Source organism: Lagopus muta, chromosome 10, assembly GCF_023343835.1.
Source record: "Lagopus muta isolate bLagMut1 chromosome 10, bLagMut1 primary, whole genome shotgun sequence".
Classification (NCBI taxonomy): Eukaryota; Metazoa; Chordata; class Aves; order Galliformes; family Phasianidae; genus Lagopus; species Lagopus muta.
In genome coordinates, this window is record NC_064442.1 from 2,138,725 (window position 1) to 2,158,175 (window position 19,451).

The 19,451-nt window shown below is 41.5% G+C and overlaps 1 protein-coding gene across 10 annotated transcripts in view; it reads left to right on the plus strand.

Moving 5' to 3' along the window:
• Positions 1-19,451, plus strand: part of MEGF11 (multiple EGF like domains 11) — a 270,520-nt gene that overhangs the window by 197,407 nt on the left and 53,662 nt on the right. For all 10 annotated transcript variants that reach the window (XM_048955929.1, XM_048955931.1, XM_048955936.1 and 7 more), the window contains one exon: positions 1,457-1,631. In XM_048955929.1, coding sequence (XP_048811886.1) covers positions 1,457-1,631 — 175 coding nt within the window. The remainder of the gene's footprint in view (positions 1-1,456; positions 1,632-19,451) is intronic.

Below are 19,451 nucleotides of genomic sequence, written 5' to 3' on the forward strand. Positions count from 1 at the left end.
ACATGACACTCACAAAATTTGATCATTCTTAGCTGCAACAGTATGTGACTAACCTCTCGTACCAGTAATAGCCAGAAACATTCTTGAAAATTACATTTGATGAGGCTGCCTTGAAAATTAACTTAAAGGATATTAATTTTATAGGTGTAAAGAAACCTATTTAGTCATGTTCGCAATACTAAACTATAGCAATAAATAATCATAAAGGAAAATAAACAGGTTCTGTGAAGCAGAAAAGCAGGAGGTAGGTCCATAGAGAGGTACCACTTTGCAGAACTCTCTCCTTTCTTGTTCTTAGAACGATAGAAAAAAACCTGGCTTGTGGCAGTATTATTTCTCATCTCACACCGAGGGCCAGACAGCACTATTGAAGTGCAGTCTTGAAGTGCAGCAACCCCTGGGGCATTCTGAGCTCTCAGTGAAGCTTGCACTCCCACAATATGTGTTGCTTTGCCAAAGATCAGATCCCTCTCTATCCTCTCCTCTTTTCTCCCACCTTCTCATCAACTGCCTCACCTCCCCAGCCCCTGGTCCCCCTTCCCACAGCCCAGACACAGCTACATCCCCACACCAGCACTTCTCCAGCCTCCCCTTCCTGCTGCAGGGGAAAGTTAGTACCCTAAGTGAACCTGGGAGATGCTCTTTCTGTTTACAGAAGAGAAAATTGTGAGTAGTGTTTCGTAGCAGAAGGAATAATTATTCCAAGATTTCACCTCCAAAGATGTCTTCACTGGGACCAAGCATTGCCTGGTCTTATGGTCGTGAATTTTGTTTCTACTTCTCTCTCTATGAGCTGTCACAAGTGTGGAATTGTCTGAATAGAAATGAAAGCCAGAGGATTCATGGTGGGCAGCAATGCTCATTATTCACCGTACAAAGGAACCTGACTCTTTTCCCTGCACAGCTGAAGTTTAGTCTCAGGGCTCCTGTTGACTCCTGCCCTGAATAAATTCTTGCTCAGTCTCAGTTAGTGATCAGTTCGCTATAGCTGAATATTCCCTGCAAAAGTATTTTTCCAAAGGACACGTTTCCCTTCCAAGTACTTTCCTTTCTACTTCTCCCTCCTGTAAAGTTTTGTGAACATCTTTAACTGAACGTATTTCACGCAAATAGTATGGCATACACAGGGCTTAATTGTGATGTGGTTCATGTCAGTAACCCAAGTCACGCTGATCTGAGAACAAAAACATAAATGTAATGGGTGCAGGGACAGGTCCCAGGTGTTTGGAGGTGACCCAGCAGACTGGTACTTGGCTCCATATTCTGTGGCTGCATTGCCTGTTTGGTATGGCTGCTTGTGTTTACCATTCTGAGCAGTTCTCAGGTTTGTTCTGCTCTTGGTGAAACTCTTGCTGGCGTTGCACCTGAAATGTTCTACTGAGATGTCCCTACAGTTCATAGACTTTATTTTTTCTTCTGCATTCACATCTCACTAATGTCTGCTTGTCTTCATTAGTTGCCATCCATTGTCTGGAGAATGTAGCTGCAAAGCTGGCTGGGCTGGACTGTACTGCAATGAGACCTGTCCCCCCGGGTACCATGGCGAAGGCTGCCAGCTGACCTGCTCATGTGAGAATGGTGCAGACTGCGACAGCATCACTGGGAAGTGTACGTGTGCGCCAGGATACATGGTAAGTGGGAGCTGGGGGTCATGGGGCATGGCGTAAGGCGCCATGTAAGTAAAGATTTTAATCTCATTTCAAATAATATTTTCTCAAAAAGCAGCAAAACACAGGTTGCTTTTCCCCTTTCCGTTGTAAGTCCATATAATTCTCCTTTGAGCAGTGTCAACATACTACTGCTGGTTATTTATTTAACATCAGCATTGTAAGTTCGTTACTGTTGTAAGCATAAATACATCATTTCCTATCTTACATTCTAAGTCAAGATATAACAAAAAAGATGTCAGATTATTGTCTGCTTAGAAGAGCAGAAAAAGAATTCTCTTGGCCTTTCAGCATGTTCCTTGTCAGTCACACTGTGATTTTAATAGATGAAGATTTTTTTTATGTTACAAATGATAGAGCAATTTATGTCTTTTCTGAATATATATGGCAGGTGTCTTTTACCTGAGCATCGGAACGAACCTCAGACACTCTGTGGTAAACAACCGTTATATTTTATAGATGAGATATAAAATGGCTGAAGAAATCAGCCACGATGAAACAACAGAAGGAAAGTATCCTGAGGAATAGAATAAAATTCCAAATTAATGATTTCCAGGTTGCAATATAAAGTGGTAGGATATGAATCCAGGCGTCCAGTCCTGCTGCACCTGGGCTAATGGAATTCTTGATAGTAAACTTCTTGGTCAGGTTTACTCAACTCTACGTTCACATGCAAAGTACTTCTTTCACTTTACTTCAGGAACAGGCCATGGAGCAGATTTGCTGGTTATCTTTAAGAAGCAACGCTTCCAAAAGGAAAAAGTTATTTTCAGGAGATATTCTGCCACAGCTTTGCTAGAAGCTGTCTTTCTCTATTTTGTGTCCTTACTTTTATATGAGTTATGGCTTAGATTCACTTTTGTTCTTTGCTCCATGTCAAAATCTGAATCTGAATATTGGAGATTCCATCCAATTTCCAGGGGTTCTCTCAGGTTGGGTATAAATAGACTTATTTAGACATGAGGGCTAGGACTGTCAAAAGTGTGCAAGACAGCAGTGCTGTTTAAATACAAAAAAAAAAAAAAAAAAAAGAGGAATAAAAGAGCTTTGAGGTTTAATTCCCCACTTGTTTATACTGATAGAAACAAGAATTTATCTTGTCTGCACACCAGTGGTACACACAGGTATTAGTACAGAGAAATGGATGAAGGCAGAAGCGTGTAAGTAACAAATGCAAAATCAAATGGTACCAATATCCTCTTTCTTATCAGGAATGCTGTTCAAGTATGCAGCACAAGAATATTTTGGGACCCTTTACTGTATACATGTTAAAAAACCCACTGTTTGTCCAATATATATAGTTCCAAGACAGTGTTATTGCAGCTGTGAAGCCTGGGAAGGAGATTCCTATTGCATTGCTTCAAAATAATATTTAATCTCATAATAAAGAGCTTTCTTGCATTGACATTTAAACAGCTTGGTTATTGAGGATAGCTCTATAATCACTGAAGCATATTTAGGCATTAGTATCATTGCTCTCTCGTAATATACTATAATCTCTGGCAATTAGTCCATGAGGGGAAGTAAAGCCTTGAAATTGCTAATTTATTGCCTCTGAAGCATATTTGTCATTTGTATGCATGCCAGATGACTTGAGTTGCAATAGTTCTTTCAAATGCTAGGGAACACAGGCTGTAAAGAAGAGTTGACAGGAACCTTTCCTTCCTGCCCTGCAACGGCCATGTTGTGCTGCACTGCTCTGCTGCGTGGGCAGGGAAAGGCATCAGCACTGCTGACTGGCACAGGGAGGGTGGGAAAGGTGCCATGGGTCAGCACCCACTCCAGCTTGAAGTGCCATGCTCAAGACTGGGCTTTGCCTTCAAGTATATATGCCTGCCTCTTGCTGAGGCAGTGGGGAGCTCTGCCTGCGGGTAGAATTTTGCCCTTGAATTCAGCTAGCCTGCAAGCAAATGCAGTGTCTGTTCTTGAATGCAGGATGTCTCTTCTGGCAGCACTGACAATAGAGTGATGCTAATGCAGAACTGGGCAGAGCTAATTATTCAGAAAAGCCCTAAATGAGTCCCTCTTGCTTTTTAAAGCATGAAGCTTGGCCGATGCAGCTACAGGGTCAGAAATCTTGACGTATGTTTGGAAAGCATATAGTGAGATCAGCATCTTACATTTCATAGAAACACGGGAGCTTATATAGTCGAGCAGGGTGATGTGTTTTTTACTAAGAGAGAAGGAAGAGGGCATAATGGAATGTAGGATGCAACTGCAAAATAGAATTGCAAAGGCATAGGGATTGGACCCATAGGACTTCAGGGTTACTGGATGGCTAGAAAAGACAGTGACCAAGCAATTACAGTCTCCTCCTGACAAAGCACTCCTCCAGCCCACTTGTCTTGCACAGATGGCTTGTCTTTTAACAGTGCCCTGCCTCCGTTGTGTCAGGGCAGCTGGGCTGGGTTTCAGAATGAATCATCTGCGATCACAGCCAAAACAGGGACATTTTGTTGGGATGCAGAACAAGCCATGAAAAACACAAAGCATCTGGTCACCTTTATTAAGTGTATTAAGTGAAAAGGCAGCCATCCCATAGGTTGAAATGTACGTGTGCTGAGCACCTAATTTTTTGGAAGCTAAGCAGATTCAAGTTTTAAAATGAAAAAGTACATTGTAGCTCAGAAAATAATACATTATTTATTAGCTTTGACATTTCCAAAAATTCAAATGCCAAAGCTAAGTATTGGTGAGCTTGCAGTTTTGGATAGAATCTCAAAACCTTTTATGTCTTCTTTTTTTTTTTAAATGAATATGTTGGGTCAGACTCGCCATCCAAACTTGTACATACCTAGCTCCAAAAACAAACTACACTGGTGTAAAGGTGTTACTGGGTACCTGTACAGGTTATTTGTATGAGACTGTGCTCAAACGAGGGAATTGCACTGTTGTAACTGTGGAACTGGGTGTACTCTCACAATGGGGAAGTGCAGCATTTTAACTGCAGACACCACATGTAGTTTTGTCTGAAGAAGAAACTGAGAAATTAGAGTGATTTCCACTATTTCAGCCAAAAAAACATAGTTTTTGGAGGCAGCCTACATGACAATGAAACTAAGATAACAGGAGCAAAGGAGATGCAACAGAATCTTTCCCAAAATCCTAGAGCACACCCAGAGCTACTCCCCTTATGCCCTGGCAAAAGAGCCCATGCTGCTGTAAAGACTGTGCTTACTGCATCTCACTTGTACCAGGAGGTTAAGGGGTTGTGTCTGTTTAATTAATATGATTGCAGGGAATCCTCATGCCAAGAATACCAATAGGGCCAATAGAGCACTTCCCTGAAACTTGTATTTTTTAAACATTTGAGGATTTCCTCTTAGTACTCGTGTGATGAATTGCCAGTAATGCTTTTCTGAAAAGTGGTTTTGAAAAGCCATTCTGCTGCCGTCTCATTTGTGGCAAAAAGGAATCTGATGAAGCACGCACAGGGACAACTCAAAGATTACCCTTAAAAAGCAGAGAGGGGAATTCTGGACAGGTGGAAATTGGATCCTCTCTCCCACACGCAAACAGTCACTCCTTGCAATAAATTCCTGGGATGCAATTATGGGGGCGGTGAGAGGAGTAACGCTAACTTGCACATCCCCCTCCTTCCACATTCCGATCTCAGATGCTCTTTTACAAGTCCGCTGAGTTCTGTTGTACTGCAAGAATGCAAAAGAAATCAGGATTTGGCCTGTCCTCTCTTCTTTTGTTTTTGATTCATTGAATTTTATTCCCGTAATTCAATAAATGTGTTGAAGAAGGCCAGAGAGTATTAATTAAGAATGACAGGAGACCACAGGAATCCTGACCTCCTGTCTCACAACCAACCCCCTGCACATACCTATCAGCTTTCTAGCTTCTGAAATCATTATAGGTGCTATTGAAATACATCTGGATTCACCCTCTCCATTGCACAGCTAATTGCAGCTTTCTTGAGAACAGGAGCTATCTAGAGACCTCGTTCCATGATATGCCTTTGTTTCTTTATGGATGCTTTGTTTTCTTCCTTTGAAAAATGTGTTTAACTTCAGATGCTTTCATTCTGTCTATTGTAGCAAGAAGATATGTAGTAAAAAAATTTCTCAGCCTGGGACACTAAGAAAACTTTAACACTTATCTGTGGAATGTGTGGTCAGCTTTACTTTGATGGGCACTTAGGTCTATATTTCACACCTAGGTGACAGAACTTGTATTACTTTAAAGAGTTCATCTATTTATGCTGCTAGTTTTTGAAGACCTGTCTGCTTTTATTGAACCCCGCATGCTGGCAAGCAAAGCTACTAGCACTTCATCACCAAAATGAAAGAATTCATTCTGACATTTTTCTATTCCTTGACTATACTGGTAGATCCCATGAAAGCTGATTCCTGTATCTCACAGTGCAGGAAGGGGTGGAAACTGCAGGAGAGAGAAACTCTTACTAGATTTTTCAGCTTTTGGAATGTCACTTGGATTCTTAAAACTTCCCAAGATGAATCCCAGCTCTGTACATCTCTTGTCATTTGCATCTTTTGTTGACATTGCATCAAAATTGCCTTTCAAATGTATCCTTATGTAAGTGCTAATGTATATATATCCTCGCTGAGCTCAGTGAGAATCTGTACACTCAAAGACTGAAACACAGGCTTAATTTGAGTCTATAAATACAAAATTTGCCTATGTGCCAGAGTTCCTCAGTGTAATATTTTCTCTGCCACAGGAGTACAAATTACTTCCCACGTGCACGCCTGCATATTGGACTGAGTTGTCTTCTGTAACTTAATCATGAACAATTGCTCAAATATTCAGTAAAAATAAGTGTATATTGTATTGCTACAAACCCATTCAAATGCATGGCAAATGCATGGCTAACTTTCTAAGAGGTAATCTCTCCATCAGTACAAATACATGCAGTATCAGAGCAGTCTAATTTTGCCCCATGCCTGCCCAGTGAGTAAACTGACCAATTTACCTTGCTGTAGACATGAGGAAGATTATAATTTTGTTTTACCTATGGAGGTCATAGGGAGCTTAAAGGTACAGTCTGTTGAGTATTCCAGCCATGACTGGTTTCCTTCTGGGACATCTCTTGTTCCTTGAAAAAAGCATACAGGAGAGAAGAAACAGTCTGTCCTTCTATATTAAAAAAAAATTAACCTGCTCTCTGGTCCTACACCTTTAAAATTCTCTCTGTTGCCTAAAAGAATAATAATAAAAAAAAGAATAAAGAATACATAGAATGGAGCACCTTATCTTATCTTCAGCTGAATTTTCCCTGAAGGACCAAAATCTCAGGTAGGTCTGAAGGAATTTAAAGAATCAATGGCTGTGGCTGTTTTCTAAACACTCAAGGTGATAAAAACAACTTTATCAGAATATTCCCTCTCTTCTACATATTTGCTTTCATCTTTATTTTAAATGCATCATCCTTCACCACTTCAGAAAGAAGCAGGAAAAATGAATGAGGCTTCTTTCTCTTGCAAGTCACTGGTTCAATAATAAAGTTATTTTATAAATTTCATTAAATTCTTAACATAAAGAAGTGAACCTAAGGTTGGAGATAGTGAATCTGTTTGGGGGGCTTTAACGCATTTAAATGATCTGTTTCTCTTTGAGATAATTCCAAATGTGCTTCAGTGGAAGCTCATTGCTGAGCAACAGGGCACCTCATCAAAAAGGTTTCAAAAGAAAAGACGAGGGGAAAAAATCTTCAATGGAGCCTGCATCCTTTTATCCTTGATTTACTGAGCATATCAGTTACCCCCCTTTGTTAAGAGCCCTTTTCATTTATAGGTATAAAATAAATCCAGCCATTTTATCAAGATGTTCTTGTTACCAATCACCAGTATAAATTTTACTTGCTGTAGGAGGGGAAAAGGCTTTGTGGCACAGCAGTTGTCCAATTAGCTGGAGTATCACAGGCAACAAAAACAGTTTGCCCAGTCTCATTTCATGAATTACCTATTCGTACAAGGAAGATGCATTTTCTTCTTCTGGTTTCCTATTTTATTCATAATCCAATGTTTCACTGCCATTGAGAATAGCTAGTTGTAGTGGCAGTGGGTATAGGAGAAGGCATCCATACTGTGCAGGTGGGTTTGAGCGTGGGTGGTAATTTGGAGTGAGGTAATTAGTAATCAATAATGAAAACAACACAAGTTTTCCTATATGAAGCAGAACTAAAAAAAGCCTTGTTTTCCATAGATGTATGTGCTTAGGTCTCTGGCTTTTCCTATCCCGCTGCAGTAACCTGTCTCTGTCAGGTCCCCTATGACACATTAGCTAGCAAAGACTGCTCAGGTGAGCTCATGGACACCAAATCAACACAATCCCCTCCCTGCATAAAAGTACCATGCATCATATTCCCTAAGAAGGAATGGAGTTTGCCTGAGCAAAGACTGAATATTAAGGCAGGGTAAAACATCAAATTCTGTTATAAAATGGAGGATGTAACTGTGCCCTGGAAAACTGTGTTGGGTCGAGTTAAAAATGATATTTATGTGGTGCTTGAAAAGTGGCTAAAGACAAAAATGCTATTAACTGTGGAAATATAAGTCACAATAACAGTCAAATCCCCTGCACTGACTATGGCTGCGTGCTGGAACTCCCTTTCTTGGTTCTGGTCTTTTGGAATGTATTCTCCTTGCAAAGTGCATTTCCTTGGTGGCTTCTAGATGAAGATAAGTCTGAAAACTCATCTGATAAATTTTAAGCTTACGAAAAACTTCACAAGTGGATGTGGAACAAGTAGCAGATCTAAAGCAGGCAGCAAAAAACACTTCTGCTTCATTCAGCCTAATTAAGGGTGAGCTGGAAATTTTTTTCTTGAAATGGAAGAACTCTCACGATCTAGTTGAATGGAAGGTTTTTCTCTATCAGCTGTGCTGCAGCTGGAAGCTCTGAGTTTATTAGCATACATCAAAACATCACGTGCCCTGTGTTTTGGTTCATTCTCACATAAATAGAGATGGGCAGGAGTCACTTGTACTCACCTATGTGAGTTGTTGTGTACCCCTTTTCACTGATGACAACTGAACTGTCCCACCTGTTTATGCACACAGCAGTATATATTTATGTCCATAAAACAGCTGTACTTTTATTTTTGTAGACCACAGGGAATAAATTCAGGCTATAGAGTTTTGCATCCCTAGGGTACAAGGTCTGATCCAGGCCAGGTCAGTACAGATTGAAAATTATCTTCTCTTGGCTGTGCAGCGGCTTGCATGAAATGACTTTGGTCTCAATCCAGCTCCCTGTGGATAAGTATGTACATCACAAACCCCATTTCTATCAGCAGTGACTGGCAAATTTGCTGGCACTCTGAGCCATTTTACCATTTTACCTTCACAAACCACTGCTTCAGGTCAGGCTTGGTGGCGTGACTGCATGATCCATTTCAAAATCCCCCACAGGACTTTTTCTAAGGGGCAAAGTGCGGGTACTTAGAGATTTCACAGTGGCACCCTTCATAAGCACTGCATTCAACCCAGATTGTACTGCTTCTTTGTGCAATGGCAGGTGCCTTTCTGGAAAGTCAGTCTGCCTCTGAGATGGCCCTGCTTCATGTAGGCTAGGAAACAATGAGCAGCACCGCAGTGCGATGGAACTGGTGGGCTAAACCCAGTATTTCAATAGCAGCTCACAAATGGATTCTTCTGGCTCTGCTGTAGGAGAAGATATCCTACATTCAGAACCCAACAGGGAAGGTCATTATGGGGAGACCTCCTGTGTGTTCCCAGGCTTTCAGAATAAGCCGCTCCCCTATTGATTTTTGTATCAATGAACCAGGTGCTTGCTGTCTATTAGGCTTGTTGGCTCTCTCCCCCTGGAGCTCCTATTGACCAATTAGACATTTCTGCTGGAGCAGTGGCAGCCACAGCGTTCAGGAGCCTGTGTTTTCCTAAACCCTAACAGCACTCATGTGAGCAGCTGGCTGCATGAGCCATAGGGAGGGGTCTTCTTGCACTTCAGGGCATCTGTTGTGTGCTGACCTATTGTACTGGTGTATTTAGCAAGGTCACAGGGTGCACAAGGCACAGTGGGTCTCCCTCAGTTGTGGAAACTGCATCCCTTTCTTTGAAATCAGTGGATTCTTTTGAGATCATTTTATGAACTAGTTCTATTTCATTTTGCTTACTCTCTGTTATCAGTGTGTAAGCTCCAGAAATTGTCTGTGAAAGCTCAAATTCTCCTTTGTCAGCCCAAGTTTACCTGAACAACACTGCTAGTTCCAATAGGATTGTCCCAGAAATACAAGAGTGGAATTTGTCTCAGTGACTGCCTCTGCTAATGAGAACTGATTCAGTTACACACCGTGTGTATAATTTGATAAGAACTGTAAACAAGTCCCAGGTCTCTTCCACTTTCTTCTTATATTTACTTTTACTTCTGGGCTCTGCTGCAGTTTTATTTACCTGAATAATTCCAAAGTTTTCATAAGTGGGTCCAAAGGAAGCAGCTTCACGTAGAAACCTGAAATGTCTCTGTCTTTGTTATTAGCTGACATATTTCCTGTATTTTATCCTTAATTGGCAATGTGTCTGTGTCAAATTGCATTTCTGTTTCTGTAGCCTCATTCTTTGTCACTGGAGCTCAGTATCCTGTTCAGACTGAGTCATTTGATCTGAATTTTGCAGAGGAATAAACTGCCTGCCAATAGCAGTGTCTCTATCCATCTATTAAGCTTATAAATGTGTATAGCCTTATCCACACTATCTGTGGATCTGTGCATAGAAATGCTGGTAGCTGATTCTCTTGGTAGTTCAAATTGCAAACGAACTTTATTAAAGCCACCTAAGTATAGGATTTAAGTCACTGGTTTGCTTTGCATTTTATTTTCTGTCTATCTACACTGCAAAAGAATGAGTGAAGTTTTATCCTTTAAGATCAGACATGTGTAAGTGGGAAATCCGGGTGTGCTTTTTATGCCAAAGAGCAACTGAACTTCTAACAGATACTGGCCTCTTGCTTTTGGTTTTTGGTTTTAGGAAATGTGTGAAAATGTGAAGAGGACATCTGTTCATCTGCTTGTCTGTGATTGCCAGGTTATTTACCAGCTTTTCAAAAGCTGTATCAGAAACCTAATTAGCTTAAAGCTGACATAAAGCGTTATTCATTTCATGCCATAAAGCATCTTTTCCACCTATGTAGATGGTTTCCTTTTTTTTTGCTTTAGTCCTTCCACATGTGGATGATGCAGCTCAGAGCCCATGTCAGCTGTGGGTGTCAGCGTCGTCAGCCCATGTTCACCACCCACAGCACTGCTGTCACTTCAGTGCCCTTAGCAAGAGAGCAGCTGAGGATAGCTGCTGCATGCAGCACATTTAACACCTCCTGGATTCGGTCCATTCAGTCTGCATGGACAGGAGCTCGGGCATGCACTGATGTGCTGAACTTTGGCAGCTTCTGCTGCAGAAAGATGCAGGTCTCAGCTAGTGGCCACAGTGATCGGTGCAGGCAGTGTGGGAGGGGAGTTTAGATGTAAGACTGTGCTTGGACATTATTATAGTACAGCTATAGAAGAATGCTAAAAGAAAGTTTGTATGTAGTGCTGAATTGTTGGCATAGCCAAACACTAATGGCAGATTTGCAGAACAGATTCATGCTATTGAATGACTGGGTTAGGTGAAAGTTGGTATTCAAAAAGACAAAGTAATAGACAAGGGGGAAATAACTTTAAATAAGTACCCAAAAAGTGAAAATCTAATTTAATTACTACCACTCATGGAAAGAGATCAGGTAACCACAGCAGATGGTTTTCTGAAAAACTCAAATGAGTGCTCATCACCAGTCAACAAACCAACCAACCCAGAGCACCAGACTGAATAGTTAGAATGACCAGGAAGAGAACAAAACAGGAGAGAAAAAACATTTTTGTGCTATTGTATAAATCTATAATGTATCTAAATCTCAAATTACTGCTTACAGCTTGTGTGATTGCTGCTTATGGAGGATATAATGGAAGTAGCAAATGGTGACAAAGATCATCTTTTATATGGAATAGCTTCTATACAAAGAGTGACTCGATAAACTAGAGCTGGGCTCAGAAAACAGATGGCTGAGGAGCGATGTGATAGAGATCTATGGAACTGTGGACGGTGCATAGAACACGAACAAGGAATGATTATTTACTATTTCTAATAACACGGGAACAAGGGGCAAGCAATTAAATGATTGCACAGCAGGTTTAAAGACAAAGATAGTGCTTTTCACAGAATGTGTAATTAAATTGTGAAATGGCTCCCATAAAATGAGAATAAAAGAGTGGGATGATTTTGCTTAGAAAAGGGGTCACCAAGGGTAGCTATGTGAGAGGTCCCTTACATCACAGGGAGGAGGAAGAAGGAATGCCTGTTTGCCATTTATAACAATATAAGAAACTTCCCAATTAAAACCAGGCAGTGGTTTGAAGCAAACAAATAAACATAATTTTTCTCCTTTGTATTTATAATTAAACTGTGGATCTTCTTGCCAGAGGATGTCATATAAGCTGAAAGTATAAATGATACCTTTTATTCCCTGTTTTTGCTAATGTCCTTTCTGCAGAGTTGTTCAGACTTGTCAGCCAGAGCCAAACTGACTATTGCAAAAATGCCAGGAGGCCACAGTCATTGTACAGGACAGATCTTGGACAGGCCACTCAGACAGATCAGGAACCATCTCTGATTTCCAGACAAGGGTACTCCCAGAAAACAACTGGTGCAGAATTAGCCAGTTCTGAACTGCTCTGAAGTGCTTCTCCATATTTTGAAATGGCTTAGTTGCCCACTGTCTGGTCAGATCAGCCTCCAAACTGATCTATTCTGCCCACATGTGGGAAAGAAAATGACGGAACTGCACTTAGCATGTCAGAATCTTGTCGGATGGTTGGCCTTAACTGGTGATACGAGGGGATCTGAGTGACCTTGTTGTGGCTCCTTTGCTGAACAGGGCCAAGTGAGCTGTTGTCGTTCTCTAGCAGGATCTGTCCTAAACAGGTAGAGAGACAGAAAATGGAACAGCCAGAGCAGTTTCCTTTTTCTTACTCCCGCATAATTTGTAACTATGCAGCCACATCTGGTGAAGGATGGTCATAGCTCAAAGGTCTCTGTGCCCCCAGAGTGGTTCTGGCACAGGCAGGGGCAGCATCAGGTCAGGGTTGCCCCTTTTCCTTTTCCATAATGCTAACTCCAAGTTTCTCCATCTGAAATAGCAGAAGAAAACAGCTTTTTTTCTGTCTTTAGCTGTAGTGTTGAAGGTCTGGTTCTGTCCCACGGCTTGGACACAAGTAGTTTATGGAGTACATCTTGAAGAGCACATCTAGTATATGTTTCTCACGCATTTAAATATTTTCCACCAACTTGAAATAATCCACATTATGCCTGGGTCATTTTACCTTTTGGGACATTTAATGATATGCCCATGTTTTTTGGAGCATTTTAGAATGGCAGCTGATTAAAGTTGATTATGGTAGCAGCAATGAGCCCTGCAGATGTTTGATTCCATATGACTTCCCCAGAGCTGAGTTTAAAATATCCTGGCTCACCTGAATAAATCTAAAATGGACCTATTCCAGATTTAAATTGCTTTAACTATCACAGGACCTGGTTATCCAGCTGGCCCCATAATGTATAGTAGTAATCCTCCCGATACAGACATGACTGACCTGCCTTGATAATATATCTTCCCATTAACTCAATCTAAACCCATGTATTATAGATGTTTTCATTTCTCCCTGAAATATCTCTTCCATAAACAATCTCCACAGCTCTTCTGTGAACAGAATTAGGAGTTGTTTTAGCGCCTTGCCCTCACGCAGCCAGCTGCTGGGGCTGCCTGAGCTCTGTGCACCCATCTGATTTAGCCTCTGCTGTGTTTTTTGTCCTCTGCATGGCTCTATTGCTTGTACTCCATTACTGACTGCCTGGGGGAGGCTGTCCTCTCAGGTGTATCACCGCCTCACCAGGCGAAATGTCCCAAGGAAATGATGTAGGAGTTGTTTCACCCAGTCTAAATCCAATCTTCTATTTTTGGAGAGGTCCCTCACGGATAAATGTGTTTTGTGATATTTTATTAGGTGAAAAGTGCTGACTGTATTAAAAAATCTTGTTCAGAGGTTGATGATCATCTTTTTTACTCTCCACACTACTTTCCTTGTGAATACATTTAATTATATGAGGCTGCATTCATTGCCTCCCTGCCACTGAAGTGCTCTGCAGTTAAGGTCTAAGTACTGAGCCAGGCAGATACTCAAGTGCTGTAAAGTTAGTCTCCATTTCTTTTTGCCAGCAAGTGTTACATTGATTTACAGAGTGGGGGTCTTCCTGCTTCTTTATTGAAGTCTTTTTCTTATTTTAATGCCCATATTTAGGTGGCTTGAATAGCAGAAATGGATTATTTTAATTGCAGATAACTGGCTGATATTGGGCATATATTTAATGCAAACTAGAAAACTGTTCCCTTGTGCTGAGGGGGATTACAGTGCTCACTGACAGAAATCCAGCTCAGGCTTGCTGTTTAGTATGAAAAAATCCATTTTTTTTAATGAAAGCTTTATTTCTGTTTGTTTTTACTTCATTTCATGGAACCAAAAAAAAAAAAAAAAAAAAGCCCAAAACCTCATGAAAGTGGGATTTGCTGCCTTTGTTCTTACAGAGTACTGCTGTGTTACAGCAGTTTTGCTGTGCAGGGCATGGTTCCTTTTGGGTATACAAGCTTTACAGCTTGGGGAGCTGAGATGCTGGAGGAGGTGGGCAGTAGGGTTCTGCACACCCTCCACCTCAAAAGATGAGACCCAGCCCACACACAGCCTGATAGTTTTTCTGTGGGGGTTTGCTGCATGTGGATCATGCAGGGAAAAGCTCTCTTATGCCTGGAAGGGTGCGATGGGGATGGTCAGTGGTTGGACTTGGTGATCTTAGTGTTCTTTTCCAACCTGATCCTGTGACTCCATGATGCTTTGCAGTTCTGCACATGCAGACATGGTGCCCGTGCTGAAAGGCTGCACAAGTTCTCCATAGGTACAAATTATTCCTCAGGTGGCCAAATCCCACTCAAAGCCTTTTCTAAGCTGTGTCCCAAGGCTTCCCAGGTCCTGCTCTGTGTGGTGGGAGGTTCCTTCTGGGCAGTGGGATAGCAGCTGTTGCACAGAAAACCACACAGCTGGGAAGACTAGGTTGAGTAATCTTTATTTTTGAAGCAGAAATAACCCAAGTATACTGTTATTGTACCTTGGCTCAATTTTGGGGCTGTGCAAATGGAAAACATAGGAACCACAATGGAGGAACACCAGGCTTAGGAGCCCAGAAAAGAGAATCTGGCTCAGGTTTTTTTTACTGAGGCAGTAATATGCATTATGCCACTAGCAGCCTGTGGCAGAATCGAACCCATGGCACACACTCTTGGGTTTGCAAAATGGGAATCCACCAAATTCAGCCATATTTTGTACAAAAAAATTGGAAAGTAACAAATCACAAGTGCCTTTGAGGTAATCTGTGCTCCCCTCCCAGCCCCTGCTGCATAACAAAGGCTTTGGCCACAAGCAGTGAAATGAAGTTGGCACCTCAGATTCAGATCTGCTGGATTTGTGCACGTGTGCATGTCAGCACTCTGTATACTTTTTAGCAAGATTGAAAATGCATTTTATTTTATTTATCTTTTTAATACTGTCGAATAAAAAGTTTACAATACTCTTAGTTACTAATCTATATGACCAGCATTTCTCGTGTGCATGTTTCACTGGATACTTCTGATCAAACACCAAATTTAAGAATTATTATCAGCATGACTAATTTTGAACTTGGCATTTACTGTGAAATTTACTGTGTTCATTACCATATTAGCACAAATTCCGAGGTGAAATAAAATGCTGACATCCATGTGTAGAAATGTTTGTAAATCACTGGAAGATTTTGGGAAGAGAACCCGTAAGTTCTTCCCACAGCCAAAGGTAGCTGTGCTTCGCCCTCCTGACGTGTCCCAAGTCCTATGGTATCCAGAGAGGGCTGGGATGCCACCAAAGTGCAGATTGGGAAAAGTTTTGCTGTTGACTATTGGAAATATTTAATGACTTAATTTAGGACTTCAGCATTCAGGACTGCAGAGGGTCTTTGGGTGAGTCATGAGGTTGGGACTTAAAATGTCACTTTTTAAACACAAGAAAAGCTCCTTCCCTTTCTGCTTTACTCTGTCATCTTCCACGAAAGGGGAGAATGGAAAAGGAGACTGAATAAGGTCATCAGTGGTTTCATTGTGCCATTTTAGATGTGTATCAGATTCTAGAGCCGCTACATCACATAACGTTATGAAATGGGCAAAGGAACATTTGTCAGTTCTTAGTAACACTGATTACCTGCAAACTGAAAGCCTGACTTGTTCCGGGCACAAGATCCCTCCCCAAACTTTTTGCTGCATTATATCGTTGCCACCAATAATAGCATCTGCAGGGAGTAATTAGTGACACCCACAGGGGAAAGGAATTCTGCCAGAGGACATCATTATGTCTGAAAACCAAAGATGCTCTGTAGTAAGGTCACGAATAAATTGCTTGAGCTGAGGGTAGAGGAGAAGACCAGTAAAAGTACAAAGTTTCCTACTGCTGCTGGTACACTTATGACGAACACGTTTAATTTGCACTGGAACACCATTAGGGAAATTAGTTTGTTCTGCCAGTTTGTGCTGCTGGATACCATATGTTTACCTTGAGGGAATGTTTGTGGAGTTATGTTGGGTTAATGGTAAATGTCACAATTAAATAAGTAAATATACAGAAGTGTATCTGTGACCTGCACCGGTGCACAGACGCTGTACCAGCACACCGGTGTGCCACGTTCCATGTGTACATACAAATATGTGCTTTCAGGTACTAAGTCCATACAGATCAGCTTATCAGGACACACAGACATCAGGTACAAACAGCACCTGCCTTGTTTTTCTCTCTGATCTGTTTACGGGCGCATACATACAGCTGTGCCCGTCCCCATTCCATTCCATCACTGCGAGCTGCAGGCGCTGAGCTCGCCCTGCTGCAGGTGGCAGTGCTAATTCACCTGGCACAGAGCAAGGCAAGGGAAGAGCAGGTCAGATACCACATTAAAACCTCGGACCAGGTGGAGTCCCTTTCCAGTTTACCAGAAGTTCCAGTGTTGCCTTTTGCTGTTGCCAGCCCCCTCCAATATTCTGCAGAGGTGCCGAGAGTTTGCAGCACCTCCGTAGATTAAACTTTAAGAACACTCAGCCCAACCTGTCGCAGAGGTCTTTATCATGCAAACTTGACGCCAAGTTCAATAGCAGTCCTGTTAGTCTTCTGCATTGCAGAGGCCTTGAAAAATTGATTTTCTGTTTTGCCTCTGACTTCAGTGGAACCAGCTTTTAGCCCTCCAAGGCAAATTTATTCCTGTAGATTGCAGCTACTTCTGAAATTCTTAATTTAATGTCCTTAGAGAGTCAGACTTTCAGAGGGACCAGGCATGGCTGCAGGCTTTGCTGGGTGCTGTTGACCACTGCTGGATTATTAACTCCTCTTACAGTCTGAAATTCCATCCTTTTCCTTTTATAATGCATTTCAAGGCTTTAAAGGCCCGATCCAAAATGTACAGGAGTACATACAAGCATTGTTATTGAGGAACAGAAAAGAATTTTAAAGATAATTGGCCATTGTTTGCAGGAGGAGTGTGTGTCTAACAGAAACAAGCAATCTGATCCTTACTGGTAATGTTGTTAGGGCAACATTAATCCAGTGGAAACACTTTCTGAAGTGGCCAGGGCTTGTTAACACAGCCAACACCTAAGGCAGCAGTGTGTCTTTAAGCTCCACTAATACTGTACAATAATAATTTCTGAGGAAGAAAATCTTCACCTCTGCCTGAACAGAAACAAGACATATTATTGACTGCCATCTGGAAAGATGTATGCTCTGGGCCTCATGAGTCTATTAATATTTGATGCTGATGGATGTGAGCTGGCAGACTGTGTTATTAATGGAGTTTGGTTCCTTGGACCTAACCCTCAATGCATGGGGGAGAATTAACAATAACAAGAATTGTATGCCCAAACCTCTCCTGATACCACAAAAGTTTGTCATTTAGTTTCAGCATCAATTTGTTAATATTTCTGAAGTACTTAAAGCTATGAAAGGTCACAGAGGTGGCATTAGTTACATTATTGGTGCCATTCATTTTGATTTAAAGCTGTGCTTTTAGGGTCCCTGGGACCACAGATCCCCACTTGTATCTTTGCCAGGTTAGGGTACCCCCATCAGATATGGACTTCCAACAGGGAAAGGCTCACTCCTATTAACTTCCGAGCAATTGTGTGGAGGTAAGGGATACTTTGTCTTTGGTTGAGCTGAGATGCCATCCAGTGGGTTTGGATGCTAAGAAGAGGGCAGGAGTATGCTGCTCTACACAAGGAGGGGGGTATTTCCTAGAAATGGCCCTGATGCAGCACCCAGTAAATGGGAATTTTTCCTCAAATTGAGTCTTATTTGGCCACTGAAATCAGGAGGTAATATACTGGAGGTATATATATATACATATATATCAGGGATATATTTTGATAAACTGGACGTGATAAGGAAAAATGCTGAAAGAAATGAAGCACTGTTGAAAGTCTGTGATGTCCATATGGATCATTCTGACTTGGAAAATAGAGATGTGAAATATCAAGTTATTTATAGCTGGATTTCTTAATATAGCCTTAACATTTTCAGGGGTATATGTTTGATTGAATTAGCTTCTCCTTGCTATCATGTATACCACATCCAGACATTTCACTGCTCTCATTAACCTCCCAATCTTAATAGAAAAAAACGAATAATCAACTTAAGAAGCACAGCTGTTGATTAATTTTACTAAATAGGATAGAAATATAAAGTACCATATTGCAAGATTGAAGATTCAGTGCACAACGTTTAAAATCACTTTAATGGAATATATAACTCATTAACAGCTGGATAGACAGATACTGCAGCATTATTCACTTGGGCAGGTGGTGAGAGGGAGGTGGAATTTACATATCTTTAACGGTACCTGAATGCATTTAATTTCATAGGTCATTCTCCCAAATCAAGTTCAAAATGTTAATAACAGGGTGTGCATTTATAATTAATAAAATCTTAGAGCCAGTGCTATAGTTCAAGTGCATTTTCCTCTTATGTAATTAAGAAGTTAAGTATGTTTGGCAGTTGTCACTCAGACAGTTCTGAAGGTCTCACTTGTCGAGCCTAGAGACAGCAATCTCATTAAGCCAGTTATGTTGTCCGTTAAGGTTTGTTTGCAAGCTGAGGGCATAGGGTGGACAGCCAGAATGACCAGCCTCAGGTAGTCCATAAAGTACAGTGCATTAAAGTAGGTGCCAAAACTCAGATGTGTTTTGAGTTGGGAAGAAACATCCCGATGCTTATCCTGTATATGGAACCGTTCCTTCTGCATGGATGACTTGTCTCACCTGTCTGTGCGTCCTCTGTGCAGAGTAAGTGTACAGAAACAGGGGAATCTGCCGTGCCCATGGCCAGGATGTTCCTGCCTGCACCATGCTGGGACACCCACAGAACCCACTGGCCAGCTGGAAGCCCTGGTTCTGTGCCTCCCATGGCTCGGATCTGCTGTCTCAGTCAGTCTTGCTCCCAAGGGAATGTGTTCATTCCACACCACTCTGAGCTGCTTTCCTTTTCAAAGACATTTTCTTTTACTCCTAGATCACTAGTTCAAATCCAGGTAGGGTCAGTTGTCATAGAAATTACAGCAGTGCCAGCAGTCCTGTGCTGTACATGAAATGAGTTGGGAGTTCCATTCGCACAAGATACAGCTTTCTAAGTGGCACTAATTGGCTGTCTAA